Source organism: Sparus aurata, assembly GCF_900880675.1.
Source record: "Sparus aurata mitochondrial complete genome".
Classification (NCBI taxonomy): domain Eukaryota; kingdom Metazoa; phylum Chordata; class Actinopteri; order Spariformes; family Sparidae; genus Sparus; species Sparus aurata.
Genome location: NC_024236.1, coordinates 2,601 through 16,472, shown reverse-complemented (window position 1 = coordinate 16,472; position 13,872 = coordinate 2,601). Strand labels below are relative to the sequence as shown.

At 46.0% G+C, this 13,872-nt stretch overlaps 13 protein-coding genes across 13 annotated transcripts, besides 22 other annotated features; 1 reads left to right on the top strand and 12 right to left on the bottom strand. All coding sequences in view use genetic code 2, as the record gives it.

The window, feature by feature from the left end:
* Nucleotides 1-803: part of a D loop (Control region) that runs on past the window's edge.
* Nucleotides 804-874, top strand: a tRNA (tRNA-Pro).
* Nucleotides 874-945, bottom strand: a tRNA (tRNA-Thr).
* On the bottom strand, nt 946-2,086 carry CYTB (cytochrome b). The gene has a single exon. A coding segment is annotated over exon 1 (1,141 nt).
* A 4-nt stretch (nt 2,087-2,090) lies between these two features.
* Nucleotides 2,091-2,159, top strand: a tRNA (tRNA-Glu).
* On the top strand, nt 2,160-2,681 carry ND6 (NADH dehydrogenase subunit 6). Its single transcript has one exon. It carries the CDS (start codon nt 2,160-2,162, stop codon nt 2,679-2,681), a length of 522 nt encoding a protein of 173 aa, YP_009037623.1.
* On the bottom strand, nt 2,674-4,515 carry ND5 (NADH dehydrogenase subunit 5). The gene has a single exon. It carries the CDS (start codon nt 4,513-4,515, stop codon nt 2,674-2,676), a length of 1,842 nt encoding a protein of 613 aa, YP_009037622.1.
* Nucleotides 4,516-4,588, bottom strand: a tRNA (tRNA-Leu).
* Nucleotides 4,589-4,594: 6 nt separating this feature from the next.
* Nucleotides 4,595-4,662, bottom strand: a tRNA (tRNA-Ser).
* Nucleotides 4,663-4,731, bottom strand: a tRNA (tRNA-His).
* ND4 (NADH dehydrogenase subunit 4) lies at nt 4,732-6,112 on the bottom strand. Its single transcript has one exon. A coding segment is annotated over exon 1 (1,381 nt).
* Nucleotides 6,106-6,402, bottom strand: ND4L (NADH dehydrogenase subunit 4L). Its single transcript has one exon. The coding sequence runs from the start codon at nt 6,400-6,402 to the stop codon at nt 6,106-6,108; it is 297 nt and encodes a 98-aa protein (YP_009037620.1).
* A 1-nt stretch (nt 6,403) lies between these two features.
* Nucleotides 6,404-6,474, bottom strand: a tRNA (tRNA-Arg).
* On the bottom strand, nt 6,475-6,823 carry ND3 (NADH dehydrogenase subunit 3). Its single transcript has one exon. A coding segment is annotated over exon 1 (349 nt).
* Nucleotides 6,824-6,895, bottom strand: a tRNA (tRNA-Gly).
* COX3 (cytochrome c oxidase subunit III) lies at nt 6,896-7,680 on the bottom strand. Its single transcript has one exon. A coding segment is annotated over exon 1 (785 nt).
* ATP6 (ATP synthase F0 subunit 6) lies at nt 7,680-8,363 on the bottom strand. The gene has a single exon. It carries the CDS (start codon nt 8,361-8,363, stop codon nt 7,680-7,682), a length of 684 nt encoding a protein of 227 aa, YP_009037617.1.
* Nucleotides 8,357-8,521, bottom strand: ATP8 (ATP synthase F0 subunit 8). The gene has a single exon. The coding sequence runs from the start codon at nt 8,519-8,521 to the stop codon at nt 8,357-8,359; it is 165 nt and encodes a 54-aa protein (YP_009037616.1).
* Nucleotide 8,522: 1 nt separating this feature from the next.
* Nucleotides 8,523-8,596, bottom strand: a tRNA (tRNA-Lys).
* COX2 (cytochrome c oxidase subunit II) lies at nt 8,597-9,287 on the bottom strand. The gene has a single exon. A coding segment is annotated over exon 1 (691 nt).
* An 8-nt stretch (nt 9,288-9,295) lies between these two features.
* Nucleotides 9,296-9,368, bottom strand: a tRNA (tRNA-Asp).
* A 3-nt stretch (nt 9,369-9,371) lies between these two features.
* Nucleotides 9,372-9,442, top strand: a tRNA (tRNA-Ser).
* Nucleotides 9,430-10,995, bottom strand: COX1 (cytochrome c oxidase subunit I). The gene has a single exon. The coding sequence runs from the start codon at nt 10,993-10,995 to the stop codon at nt 9,430-9,432; it is 1,566 nt and encodes a 521-aa protein (YP_009037614.1).
* Nucleotide 10,996: 1 nt separating this feature from the next.
* Nucleotides 10,997-11,066, top strand: a tRNA (tRNA-Tyr).
* Nucleotides 11,067-11,132, top strand: a tRNA (tRNA-Cys).
* Nucleotides 11,133-11,167: 35 nt separating this feature from the next.
* Nucleotides 11,168-11,240, top strand: a tRNA (tRNA-Asn).
* A 1-nt stretch (nt 11,241) lies between these two features.
* Nucleotides 11,242-11,310, top strand: a tRNA (tRNA-Ala).
* Nucleotides 11,311-11,380, bottom strand: a tRNA (tRNA-Trp).
* On the bottom strand, nt 11,381-12,426 carry ND2 (NADH dehydrogenase subunit 2). The gene has a single exon. A coding segment is annotated over exon 1 (1,046 nt).
* Nucleotides 12,427-12,496, bottom strand: a tRNA (tRNA-Met).
* Nucleotides 12,496-12,566, top strand: a tRNA (tRNA-Gln).
* Nucleotides 12,566-12,635, bottom strand: a tRNA (tRNA-Ile).
* A 4-nt stretch (nt 12,636-12,639) lies between these two features.
* Nucleotides 12,640-13,614, bottom strand: ND1 (NADH dehydrogenase subunit 1). Its single transcript has one exon. It carries the CDS (start codon nt 13,612-13,614, stop codon nt 12,640-12,642), a length of 975 nt encoding a protein of 324 aa, YP_009037612.1.
* Nucleotides 13,615-13,687, bottom strand: a tRNA (tRNA-Leu).
* Nucleotides 13,688-13,872, bottom strand: part of an rRNA (16S ribosomal RNA) that runs on past the window's edge.

Below are 13,872 nucleotides of genomic sequence, written 5' to 3'. Positions count from 1 at the left end.
TAGGGGGGGGGGGGGGTTTAACGACTAAAAACCTTAATGAAGGGGGCGTATATTAGGCTTTTAGGAGTAAAAAACCACACATTATGCTCATGAAATCAATTATGCAATTCATATGATAAAGTCTTTATATTACTCAGCAATTGTATGAAAGGCGGGAGATTAGTACCACCTTTGTCCAAGGACTTCGGCGTGCACTGTGAAATGACCACGAAAAGGAAAAAGAGAAAAGAGAACCCTGACACCCGTGGAGAGAACGCTCGGCATGCGGAGTTATCTCGCCGTCCGTTCGCCACCATTAACTTATGCAAGCTTCGATAGAAGTTAGGGTAGTATAGAAGTTAATGGCCCTGAAATAGGAACCAGATGCCAGGAATAATTCATTTTGTGCGACCCCCACTATATTTGCCCCTCACCTTCAATAAACGAATGCATTAAGGTATAGTAGGTTGGTCGGTTCTTACTGCAATCGTAATTTTGATGAAGAGGTGCTGGTACTTGGTATATATTTATTAACAGATGTTTGTGCTAGGTCTTATTGTTAAGGACTGGATAATTCATTGTTAGTTGGGTATTATCTGTGTGCTAGTTAATAATTGAAGTTGTGTCCTAGCTTGGTAGGTGAATTTCAGTTTATGCTGATAATACATATGTGTATTTAACCCATAACCTATGGTTATATGGGGGTATGGTCTATTATATGTGTTAGTCCTATATAATTACATATTATGCATATATATATATATATGTATATATCCATATATGTCATATATTGTATAATATGACATACGGATATGGCATGATATCAGAGGATAGTTTAAATGAAGAACGCTAGCTTTGGGAGCTAGTGGTAGGGGTTAAAATCCCCTTTCTTTGAGCAATAGGGAGGAATTTAACCTCCGACATTTGGCTTACAAAACCGACGCTCTGAGACTGAGCTACTAATGCATTGTCAGCCTAAGACTTTGTTTTCCATAGTGGCTGCGGCGGGAATAATGACTAGGAAAAGAGAGAAGTAGGTTAGTGATGCAACTTGGCCAATAATGATGTAAGGCTCTTCGACTGGCATTCCTCCGATTCATGTGAGAATTGCTACGTTTGCAACGAGTGCTCAGAATAGGAATTGGGTGACTGGTCGGAAGGTGAGGCTTCGTTGTTTAGAGGTGTGGAGAATGGGGACAACCATTAGGACTAGAATAGAGGCCAAGAGGGCAAGGACCCCTCCTAGCTTGTTAGGGATTGAGCGTAAAATTGCGTAGGCAAATAAGAAATACCACTCGGGCTTAATGTGAGGAGGGGTAACTAGAGGATTTGCCGGGGTGAAATTGTCTGGGTCCCCTAGGAGATTAGGGGCGAATAGGGCAAGACAAGTTAATAAGATAATTACAGCTGCGAATCCAAGAAGGTCTTTATATGAGAAGTATGGGTGGAAAGAAATTTTATCTGTGTCAGAATTTAGGCCGAGGGGGTTGTTAGAGCCTGTTTCATGGAGGAACAGAAGATGCAGTATGGTTATGGCTGCAATGACGAAGGGGAGAAGGAAATGGAAGGCAAAGAAGCGGGTCAGGGTTGCATTATCAACTGAAAACCCTCCTCAAATTCATTGGACAAGAGTGCCTCCAACATAGGGGACGGCGGAAAGAAGGTTGGTAATAACAGTTGCCCCTCAGAAAGATATTTGTCCTCATGGGAGTACGTAACCTACGAAAGCAGTTCCTATAACTAATAGGAGGAGGACAACTCCGATGTTTCATGTTTCTTTATAGAGGTAAGAGCCGTAGTAGAGCCCTCGTCCGATATGGAGGTAAATACAAATAAAAAAGAAAGATGCTCCGTTGGCGTGAAGGTTTCGGATGAGCCATCCGTAATTTACATCTCGGCAGATGTGGGCTACGGAAGAGAAGGCTGTGGCGATATCGGAAGTGTAGTGCATAGCGAGGAATAGCCCTGTCAGAAGCTGAGAAATTAGACAGAGACCGAGGAGGGATCCAAAATTTCATCAGACGGAAATATTGGAGGGCGCAGGCAGATCAACTACTGCGTGATTAGCGATTTTTAAGAGGGGGTGTGTCTTACGAAGGCTTGCCATTAGGGTTCCTGTAGTTGAGTTACAACGGTGGTTTTTCAAGCCATGGGGCCGGGTTAAAGTCCCGGCAGGAATTATGTCCTTTTTCATGTCTTTATTGTTATTAGGGTTGGTGCTAGGGCTGATTGTAGTTGCTTCTAACCCATCTCCATATTTCGCCGCGCTAGGGTTGGTTGTTGCGGCGGGTGTAGGGTGTGGCATCTTGGTTTGGCATGGGGGTTCATTCCTGTGCTTTATCTTATTTTTGATTTACTTGGGTGGGATGTTAGTAGTGTTTGCCTATTGTGCGGCTCTTGCTGCGGATTCTCATTGAGAAAGCCTTGGGAGCCAGTCTGTTGCCGCTACAATATTAGTCTATGGGGTATCAGTAGGGGTACTCGCAGGGGGGTTTTATGGAGGATGATATGAGTCTTCTTGGTTAACTGTGGAGGAATTTCATGAACTGGCTGTACATCGAGGGGATGCTGCGGGAGTTGCTTTAATGTACATACCAGGTGGAAAAATACTGATGATTGCTGCTTGGACTTTGCTCTTAACTCTTTTTGTAGTTATGGAGCTAGTTCGAGGAAAAAATCGTGGCGCACTTCGGTCTATTTAAACGCGAGGAGTAGTACTGCGAAGGTTAGGGTTAGTAGGAACAAGGTAAGATAGGTTTTGATTATTCCGCGTTGGGTATTGCTAACTATCGCAACAATAGGGACGTTTAAGGAGGTTACGGCCTTAGGGCCCACTTTTTCTAGTCACGTTTGATCGATAGCTTGACTTGCGATTGCTTGGCCTAGGATAAGGTTTAGTTTCGGGACAAGTCGGTGGGTCACTGCAGGGAAGAATCCAAGTATGTTAGAGAAGTGATGAAGGGTCAGCTGTGAAGTTGGTTTAAATTGTTTGCTTGTTAGGGAGGCTAGTTCTAATGCAATAATGAGGCCTAGGATAGTGACGATAAGGGCGGCTAGTTTAAGCAGGGGAGGTATAGTTAAAATAGAGGTTTTATGGGGGATAATGTTGGAGGTGATTAGAAGGCCTGCGATAATACTTCCTCAGGCTAGTCGTTTGATAGGGTTAATAACTGCTGGGTTGTTTTCATTGATAGGGGACAGTGGGAGGAATCGGGGGTGACCCATAGACACAAAGAAAACCACTCGTAGGCTATAAATAGCTGTAAACGAGGTGGCTAGAAGGGTTGCGGCCAGGGCTCAGGCGTTTAGGTTCGAGTTATTTAGGGCTTCAATAATGGCGTCTTTGGAAAAGAAGCCTGCTAAAAAGGGGGTGCCGGTGAGGGCGAGGCTGCCGATGGTAAGACAGGAAGATGTAAAGGGAGTGAGGTGATGTATGCCTCCTATTTTTCGGATATCTTGTTCGTCATTTAGGCTGTGGATGATCGAGCCCGAGCAGAGGAAGAGTATTGCTTTAAAGAAGGCATGGGTGCAGATGTGGAGGAAGGCAAGTTGTGGTTGGTTAAGTCCGATTGTAACTATTATTAGCCCTAGTTGACTTGATGTTGAGAAGGCAACAATTTTCTTGATATCATTCTGGGTAAGAGCACAGGTGGCGGTGAAGAGAGTGGTGAGGGCACCGAGGCAGAGGCAGGTTGTTAGTGCGGTTTGGTTATTCTCTATGAGTGGGCTCATTCGGATTAGGAGGAAGATGCCTGTAACAACCATGGTGCTAGAGTGGAGTAGGGCAGAGACCGGTGTAGGGCCTTCCATTGCGGAGGGGAGTCAGGGGTGAAGGCCAAATTGGGCAGATTTACCGGTGGCAGCAACGATTAGTCCAATAAGAGGGAAAGTTAAATCAAGACCCTTTGCAGATACAAATATTTGTTGCATTTCTCATGAGTTGAGGTTTGTTGCTATTCATGCTATGGCAAAGATGAGGCCAATGTCTCCGACTCGGTTGTAGAGAACAGCTTGGAGTGCGGCGGTATTTGCATCTGCTCGACCGTATCATCAGCCAATGAGAAGAAAGGATATAATGCCGACTCCTTCTCAACCAATAAAAAGCTGAAACATATTGTTTGCGGTAACCAGGACGATTATGGCGATAAGGAAGATGAGGAGATACTTGAAGAATCGGTTCATGTAAGGATCAGCGTGTATATACCAGGAGGCAAATTCTAGGATGGACCATGTTACGTAGAGGGCAATAGGGGTAAAAATGGTTGAGTAGTGGTCAAATTTAAAGCTGATGTTAATATCGAAAATTAAGGTGTTAGTTCAGTTTCAGTTGGTGACGATAACTTCGGCTCCTTCATTAAAAAGGAGAAATAGGGGGAGTAGGCTAACAAAGAAAGCTAGTTTTACTGCTGTTTTGACTTTGAGAAGTGCTCAGCCTTCTTCTCGTGGGTTTGGATGGAGTGTTGTTAAGACAGGGTACGAGAGCAGGAAGAAGACCAGGATTAAGCTGGATGTCATTATGAGTGAAGTTGGGAGCATAGCTACTACTTGGATTTGCACCAAGAGTTTTTGGTTCCTAAGACCAACGGATGAGCTGTTATCCTTTAGGAGCTATGGCCGAGTTAGCCCTGGGGTTCAACCAGGGGGGCGAAGATTAGCAGTCTCCGGTGCTAGCGAGCCTATCTCGGTGGATGAGGGGATTTTAACCTCTGTCTCTAGAATCACAATCTAATGTTTTTATTAAACTACATCTACAGGCGGTTCACCCTCAAATTAGTTCGGGCTTTAGTACAAGAAGAATTAAAGGGAGGAGGTGGAGGGCTATCAGGAGGTGTTCTCGTGAGTGAGAGGGCTCTAGGGCAGTAATGTGCGTTGGAAGTTGTCCTCGCTGGGTTATAAGAAATATATAGAGGGAGTACCCGGCGGTAATTAAGGTTCCGGCCCCGGTGAGGGCCAAGGTTCATCAAGACCAGTTAAAGAGGGAGACAATAATCATTAACTCTCCCATGAGGTTTGGAAGAGGGGGGAGGGCAAGGTTTGCTAGACTGGCAATGAATCATCATGCTGTTATTAGGGGAAGCACTATTTGTAGGCCTCGGGCTAGGACTATTGTTCGGCTGTGGGTTCGTTCATAATTAGTATTGGCTAAGCAAAAAAGGGCGGATGATGTGAGGCCATGGGCAATTATGAGAATTAGTGCTCCGGAGAAGCCTCAGGGGGTTTGAATTAAAATGCCCCCTACGACTAGGCCCATGTGGCTCACAGACGAGTAAGCGATGAGCGACTTGAGGTCAGTTTGGCGCAGGCAGATTGAGCCTGTTATAAGTACCCCCCAGAGTGCAAAGATAATAAAGGGGTAGCTGAGTTCCTTAGTTAGGGGTTCAAGAATTGTGAGCATGCGTATCATTCCGTAGCCCCCAAGCTTTAATAGGACGGCGGCAAGAATTATTGATCCTGCAACGGGTGCTTCTACATGAGCTTTTGGGAGTCAAAGATGGACACCATACAGGGGCATCTTAACTAAGAAGGCTAATAGGCAGGCGGCCCATCAAAGCTTGTCTCCATAAGTAGTGAGCTGTATTGGAGGGGAGTATGCTAAGGTAAGTAAGGAGAGGGACCCCGCGTTATTTTGAAGGAGGAGAAGGGCAACTAGAAGGGGGAGTGAGCCAGCTAGAGTGTAAAACAAGAAATAAGTTCCTGCATTGAGCCGCTCAGCCTGATTGCCTCATCGGGTGATAAGGATAAGTGTTGGGATTAATGTGGCTTCGAACATGACATAAAATATGATTACTTCAGTGGCCCCAAAAGCCAGGATTAGGAAGAACTGTAAGGATGTAAGAAGCGTGACGTATATGCGTTGGCGATTAATTGGCTCAGAGGCGGTGTGATTTTGGCTGGCGAGAAGTATGAGAGGGAGAAGTCAGCATGTTAGCACTAGAAGGGGGGTAGAAAGGGCATCTGTGGCGAGGTAGGAGCCAAGGGAGGATCAGCCAACTTCTGATAAGTTTGTTAGTCAAGTGAGGCTAATCAGGGCAATAATGAGGCTATGGAGAAGAGTTGTTGGTCATAGCCATTTACCGGGGACTAATCAAGCCGTGGGGATGAGCATGAGGGTCGGAAGTAAAATTTTTAGCATTGTAGAAGATTTAAGCTTTGTATACGGTCAGAGCCGTGGGTACGAGCAGTGGCTACGAGAAGGGCAAGTCCTGCACTTGCCTCACAGGCCGAAAATGCTAGAAGAAGGAGGGGGGAGGCTGAGAAGCTGATTGAGCTTAGTTGGAGTGCTCAGAGTGATAGGGCAACAAATAAAGATAGCATCATACCTTCCAAGCAGAGGAGGGCCGATAGAAGATGGGTTCGGTGAAATGTTAGGCCTGTTAGTCCTAGTATGAAGGCGGAAGAAAAGGTGAAGTGAACTGGAGTCATCAGGTTGATCGTGGGGTTAAACCACGAATTTTTGAGCCGAAATCAAATGTTATATCTTTTAACTAATCACCCATTCAGCCCACTCTAGGCCTCCTTGTAGTCACTCATAAATAAGGCCTAGGGTGAGGAGTACTAGGACAGTTGAGGCTCAGAGGAAGGTAATGAGAGGGGAAGAGAGTTGGTCGCCCCAGGGGAGTGGCAAGAGAAGGGCAATTTCTAAATCAAAGAGGAGGAAGAGAATTGCAACAAGAAAAAATCGGAGGGAGAATGGTAAACGGGCAGATCCTAAGGGGTCAAAGCCACATTCATATGGGGAGAGTTTCTCGTAGTCAGGGCTTATTTGGGGGAGTCAGAAGGATACGATGGCTAAGATAACGGAAAGGGTGGCGGTAATAATAATGATTGTTGTAACCAAGTTCATTATCTATCCTTGGACTTTAACCAAGACCGGGTGATTGGAAGTCACTTATACTAAGTTTGATACTAGATAGATTATGAGCCTCATCAATAGATAGAAATGTATAGGAATAGTCATACTACGTCTACAAAATGTCAGTATCAGGCAGCTGCTTCAAATCCGAAATGGTGTTCAGATGTAAAATGATATTGGATTTGACGAAGAAGGCAGACCGCCAGGAAGGTTGAGCCAATAATGACATGTAGGCCGTGGAAGCCTGTTGCTACAAAAAATGTTGAGCCGTAGACTCCGTCTGCGATGGTGAAGGGTGCTTCAAAATATTCTAATCCTTGGAGGAAAGTAAAATAGAAGCCGAGGAGGATGGTCAAAGCGAGGGACTGAATTGCCGGTTTTCGGTCACCCTCTATAATGCTATGGTGGGCTCAAGTAACTGTGACCCCGGAGGCAAGAAGGACGGCTGTGTTAAGTAGGGGGACTTCAAATGGGTCTAGGGTTGTAATTCCTGCCGGAGGCCAGCATCCTCCTAGATCAGGGGTAGGTGCAAGACTTGAGTGATAAAAGGCTCAGAAAAAGCCCAGGAAGAAGAAAACTTCTGAGGTGATGAAGAGAATTATTCCATATCGTAGGCCTTTTTGGACGGGGGGTGTGTGGTGGCCCTGGAATGTTCCTTCTCGAATGATATCTCGTCATCATTGGTATATTGTGAGAAGGAGAAGCATTGTTCCCAGGGTCATGAGGATGGTAGAATTAAAGTGGAATCAAATTGCGGTACCGGAGGTTACGAGCAGGGCGGCAACTGCACCTGTAAGTGGTCAGGGACTGGGGTCGACTATGTGGTATGCGTGTGCTTGGTGGGCCATTAGACGTTTTCTTGTAGGTAGAGGCTTAAAAGAAGGACGAAAACGTAAGCTTGGATAATTGCGACAGCCACTTCTAGAAGGGAAAGTATTAGGAGGAGAGCCCCTGTTAGAATTGCCACGGCTGGTTGAAGTGAGAGAAGAACGAATAAACCTGTGGAGATAAGTTGAATTAGGAGATGGCCGGCCGTTAGGTTCGCTGTAAGTCGCACGCCTAATGCGAGAGGGCGGATCATTAGGCTAATTGTTTCGATAATGATTAAGATTGGAATTAGCAGCAGAGGGGTACCTTCTGGAAGAAGGTGGGCTAGGGAGAGGTTTGGTTGGTTTCGTAGTCCAATGAGAACTGTAGCCAGTCACAGGGGGACCGCGAAGCCTAGGTTAATGGATAGTTGAGTGGTAGGGGTAAACGTATAGGGGAGGAGACCAAGCAAGTTTAGGCTGAGAAGGAAGATTATAAGTGAAGCCAGGATTAAGGCTCATTTATGTCCAGGGTGATTAATGGGTAGGAGAAGTTGTCGTGTAAACATACCAAGAAATCAGTTTTGCAGAGTCAATAAACGATTATTTAGTCATCGGGAAGAGGGCGTTGGGAGGAGAATTCAGGGAAGTAGCAGGGCGAGTGCTATTAGGGGGATGCCCATAAAAAGCGGGCTTGAAAATTGGTCAAAAAAGCTTGTTACCATGGTCAGGTTCAGGATTCTGTCTTGGGAGTGTCTGTGCTTTGAAGTGTGGGTTCGTTGGGGAAAGTATGGGCTCCAACCTTCAGGGGGAGGATAGTAAGAAAAATAGCTCAAGAAAATACCAGAATGGTAAATCAGGGGGCAGGGTTAAGTTGAGGCATGTCGCTGAGGGTGGTTGGGAGGCACCATCGTTTAGCTTAAAAGGCTAACGCTTGACCCTGTTTAGCTTCTCAGCGATGTGTCCTCGAGCATAAGGGAAGATCACTTTTCGAAATATTGCAGGGGAACTGCTTCTACTACAATGGGCATGAAGCTGTGATTTGCTCCGCAAATTTCAGAGCATTGTCCGTAAAAGACCCCTGGGCGGGAGGCAATAAATGCTGTTTGATTGAGACGGCCCGGAACGGCGTCCATTTTTACACCGAGAGAAGGGACGGCTCACGAATGCAGTACATCTTCAGCTGAGACTAGGACTCGAATAGGGGACTCAACCGGAATAACTATTCGATGGTCTGCTTCCAGGAGACGGAATTGTCCTGGGGCAAGGTCCTGTGTAGGCAGTATATAAGAGTCAAAACCAAGGTCTTCATAGTCCGTATACTCATAACTTCAATATCATTGGTGGCCCATGGCTTTAATTGTTAGATGTGGGTCATTAATTTCATCTATTAAGTAAAGGATGCGTAGTGATGGCAGGGCAATCAAAATCAAGATAAATGCGGGGAGAATAGTTCAGATTACTTCAATTTCTTGAGAATCTAAGATGTATTTATTGGTTAATTTGGTGGAGACTATGGCCACGATAATGTAAAGTACTAGTGTACTAATTAAAAAAACGATTATTAGGGCATGGTCGTGAAAGTGGAGAAGTTCTTCTATAACTGGGGAAGCTGCATCTTGAAATCCTAGCTGTGAGGGATGGGCCATTATTTAGTTAAGGCGCGCGGGAGTCAAACCCACGATTCTGCCTTGACAAAGCAGTGTAATAATCTATTTTACTAGTGCCTTATAAAGAAAGTGACAGAGTGGTTATGTAGTTGGCTTGAAACCAGCCCACGGGGGTTCGATTCCTTCCTTTCTCGGCGTTAAGCAGCTTTACTTGAACGAATGCTGGTTCTTCAAATGTGTGATAGGGAGGAGGACAGCCGTGTAGTCATTCAACGTTAGTTGAAGCCATTTCCACTGAGTGTACTTCACGTTTGGAGGCGAAGGCTTCTCAGATAATAAATAAGAAGAGAATAACGGCCACGAGGGAAATTAAGGAGCCGATGGATGAAACAGTATTTCACAGGGTGTATGCATCGGGGTAGTCTGAGTATCGACGAGGCATTCCAGCTAGGCCAAGGAAGTGCTGTGGGAAGAATGTAAGATTTACGCCTACGAACATAATACCAAAGTGAATTTTGGTTCAGGTGCTGTGAAGGGTGTAGCCAGAAAATAGAGGGAATCAGTGGACAAAGCCAGCCATAATAGCGAAAACAGCTCCTATTGAGAGAACGTAGTGGAAGTGGGCGACTACGTAGTAAGTGTCGTGGAGGACGATGTCAAGAGATGAATTGGCTAAAACAATCCCTGTCAGGCCCCCAACTGTAAACAAGAAGATGAAGCCGATAGCCCAAAGTATTGGGGTTTCTCATTTAATTGTTCCTCCGTGCAGGGTTGCCAATCAGCTAAAGACTTTTACGCCAGTTGGAATAGCAATAATTATTGTTGCGGATGTGAAATAGGCACGTGTGTCGACGTCCATCCCAACTGTGAACATGTGGTGGGCTCAAACAATGAATCCCAAGAGACCGATGGCTATCATTGCTCAGACCATTCCTATATACCCGAAAGGTTCTTTTTTACCAGAATAGTAGGCTACAATGTGCGAGATTATTCCAAATCCTGGGAGAATTAGAATGTATACTTCTGGGTGACCAAAAAATCAAAATAGGTGTTGATAAAGAATTGGGTCTCCTCCCCCTGCTGGGTCAAAGAAGGTAGTGTTTAGGTTTCGGTCTGTAAGGAGCATTGTAATCCCGGCGGCAAGAACAGGAAGGGACAGAAGAAGTAGGACAGCAGTAATTAAAACGGCTCAAACGAATAGTGGTGTTTGGTATTGTGAAATGGCTGGGGGTTTTATGTTAATAATGGTAGTGATAAAATTAATAGCGCCAAGAATAGATGAAATTCCAGCTAAATGAAGGGAAAAGATTGTTAAATCAACTGATGCACCTGCGTGGGCAAGGTTTCCTGCCAGCGGGGGGTAAACTGTTCATCCGGTGCCGGCTCCGGCTTCAACTCCAGAAGAGGCCAATAGAAGGAGGAACGAGGGAGGAAGAAGTCAGAAGCTCATGTTATTTATTCGGGGGAATGCTATGTCAGGGGCACCGATCATAAGTGGAATTAATCAGTTCCCAAAGCCACCGATCATAATTGGTATAACTATAAAGAAAATTATTACAAACGCATGTGCTGTAACAATTACATTATAAATCTGGTCGTCTCCAAGGAGAGCGCCAGGCTGGCTAAGCTCAGCTCGAATGAGCAGGCTTAGGGCAGTTCCTACTATTCCGGCCCAAGCACCAAATACTAGATAAAGGGTGCCGATGTCTTTATGGTTGGTTGAGAAAAATCAGCGTGTGATTGCCACAGGTAAGATGGCTGAGGTTCAAGCGGTGGATTGTAGCCCCATAGACAGAGGTTTGAGTCCTCTTCTTATCAAGTCCCGAGGTGTAATACATGTTGGATTGCAAACCCAAAGTAGTAGGCTCACGCCTTCCGGGACTTACCCCGCCTTTCCCCCCCACGGGCGGGGTAAGGGGTAGGCAGAGGCTTGTTGGTTTGAGCGCTTAGCTGTTAACTAAGAGTTTGTAGGATCGAGGCCTACCTGCCTAGGAAAGCTTTGGCTTAATTAAAGCGTCTGTTTTGCATGCAGGAGATGTGAGTTAAAGCCTCGCAAGTTTTACAGGAACTAGGAGATTTTAACTCCTGCTGACGGCTTTGAAGGCTGTTGGTCTAAGTTAGCCTAAGTTCCTTATAGGGAGAAGAGTGTGACGATGGCCGGGGTAATAGGGAGGAGAAAGACTGTAGCGACAGTAGAGGTCGATAGGAGTAGGGTAAGGTGAGATGTGGGGTGACGTCAGGGGGTGGTTCCAATTAAAGTGTTGGGGGAGACGGTGAGCGTTAGTGAGTAGGCAAGGCGGAGATAAAAATAGAGGCTGAGAAGTGCTGAAAGGGCCAGGAGTGTGGCTAGTGGCATCAAATCCTGTTTGGTTAGCTCTTGGAGAATAAGTCATTTTGATATAAAGCCAGTCAGTGGGGGGAGTCCTCCGAGAGAGAGGAGAACTAGGGGGGCGAGGGCGGTGGCTACGGGGGCTTTCGTCCAGGAAATGGCTAAGGAGTTGAGGTTGGTTGAGTTGTTCAGTTTAAATATTAAGAAAGCTGAGAATGTTATGGTGAAGTAAACAATCAGGGTTAAAAGTGCTAGGGACGGGGAGAATTGCAGTACGATGGTCATTCAACCTAGGTGGGCGATTGAAGAATAAGCTAGGATCTTACGCAGCTGGGTTTGGTTTAGACCCCCTCAGCCCCCAACAAGAGTTGATGCGGTACCTAGGGCTAATAAGAGTGTGGAGTTAGTGGGTTGGAGTTGCAAGAGGAGAACAAAGGGTGCGAGTTTTTGTCAGGTGGATAGAACAAGGCCTGTAGTGAAGTCAACGCCTTGAATAACTTCAGGGAGTCAAGAATGCATTGGGGCAAGGCCTATCTTCAGGGCGAGGGCAAGGGTAATAAGTGTGACAGGAAGGGGATGTGTCATTAGCTGAATATCCCACTGCCCTGTGAGTCAGGCGTTTGTGGCGCTTGCAAACAAAAGTATGGCGGCCGCTGTGGCTTGAGCAATAAAGTATTTAGTGGTAGCTTCAATGGCTCGGGGGTGGTGATGTTGGGCTATGAGGGGGAGGATGGCGAGGGTATTAATTTCAAGGCCTATTCAGGCGAGTAGCCAGTGGGAGCTTGCAAATGTAATTATTGTTCCTAGACCGAGTGCGAATAACAAGGTGGCTAAGATGAAAGGACTCATCAGTAAGGGAAGGATTTTAACCAACATTTTTGGGGTATGGGCCCAAAAGCTTAATTTAGCTGACTTTACTAGGAAGTGGTGTAGTGGAAGCACTGGGAGTTTTGATCTCCCCGGGTAGGGTTCAAATCCCTTCTTTCTAAGGAGTTGGGAGGATTTTAACCTCCATGATTCACTCTATCAAAGTGGCCCTTTAGTTCAGGCACAGCTCCTGTGTTAAAGATGCGGGGGGAGGCCTGCGAATGCGATAGGGAGGGAGAGGTGTCAGATAACTAGAGCGAGGGTCAGAGGAAGAAAGCTTTTTCAGATTAAGTGTATAAGTTGGTCGTATCGAAAACGGGGGTAAGAAGCTCGTACTCAAAGAAATACAACTGATAATAGTGCAGCTTTAGTTATGAGGTTGATTGCGGTTAGTTCTGGGAATGCGGGAATATGGGAGGCTCCTAGGAATAATGTAACGGAAAGTGTATTTATAAGGAGGATGTTGGCATACTCGGCGAGAAAAAATAAAGCGAATGGGCCTCCTGCGTATTCAACATTAAAGCCAGAGACGAGTTCTGACTCACCTTCAGTAAGGTCGAAAGGGGCACGGTTAGTCTCTGCTAGTGTGGAAACATATCATATGGCGGCTAAAGGCCATGCCGGGATAATAAGTCAAACGCTCTCTTGGGCGACGTTAAAAACTTGGAGGGTAAAACCTCCAGCAAAGATAATTGTGGATAAAAGAATAAGTCCTAGGCTTACTTCATAGGAAATAGTTTGAGCAACGGCCCGGAGAGCCCCGATAAGGGCATATTTTGAATTAGATGCTCAGCCTGACCCAAGAATAGAGTAGACTGCGAGGCTGGAGAGAGCCAAGATAAAGAGGATTCCTAGGTTAAGGTCAATGACGGGGTAAGGGAGGGGTATAGGGGCCCAAAGGGTGAGGGCCAATGTGAGGGCAAGGATTGGGGCAAGTAAGAAAAGGACGGGGGAGGAGGTCGAGGGTCGTACGGGCTCCTTAATAAATAGTTTGACTCCATCGGCGATGGGCTGAAGGAGGCCGTAAGGGCCAACGATGTTTGGTCCCTTTCGGTGTTGCATGTAGCCTAAAACTTTCCGTTCAAGGAGGGTTAAGAAGGCAACAGCTAGGAGGATTGGAACAATAAAGGCCAAGGGGTTAATCAAATGAGTAAACAATACAGACAGCATTATTAAGGAGAGGACTTGAACCTCTGTCCAAAGGGCTTAGGTCTTTTGCAATTCCGGGCTCTGCCACCTTAATTAGCCGTTCTCTTAGGCGGGCGGGGTGTGCCTCCTTGCCAACTTTAGTTGTTTTCAGTAGGTGGGGGTAAGGCATGCCGTTAGGCAGGGGCCCTCTCTTTTCGGTCCTTTCGTACTAGAAAAGATCACTTCATAGATAGAAACTGACCTGGATTACTCCGGTCTGAACTCAGATCACGTAGGACT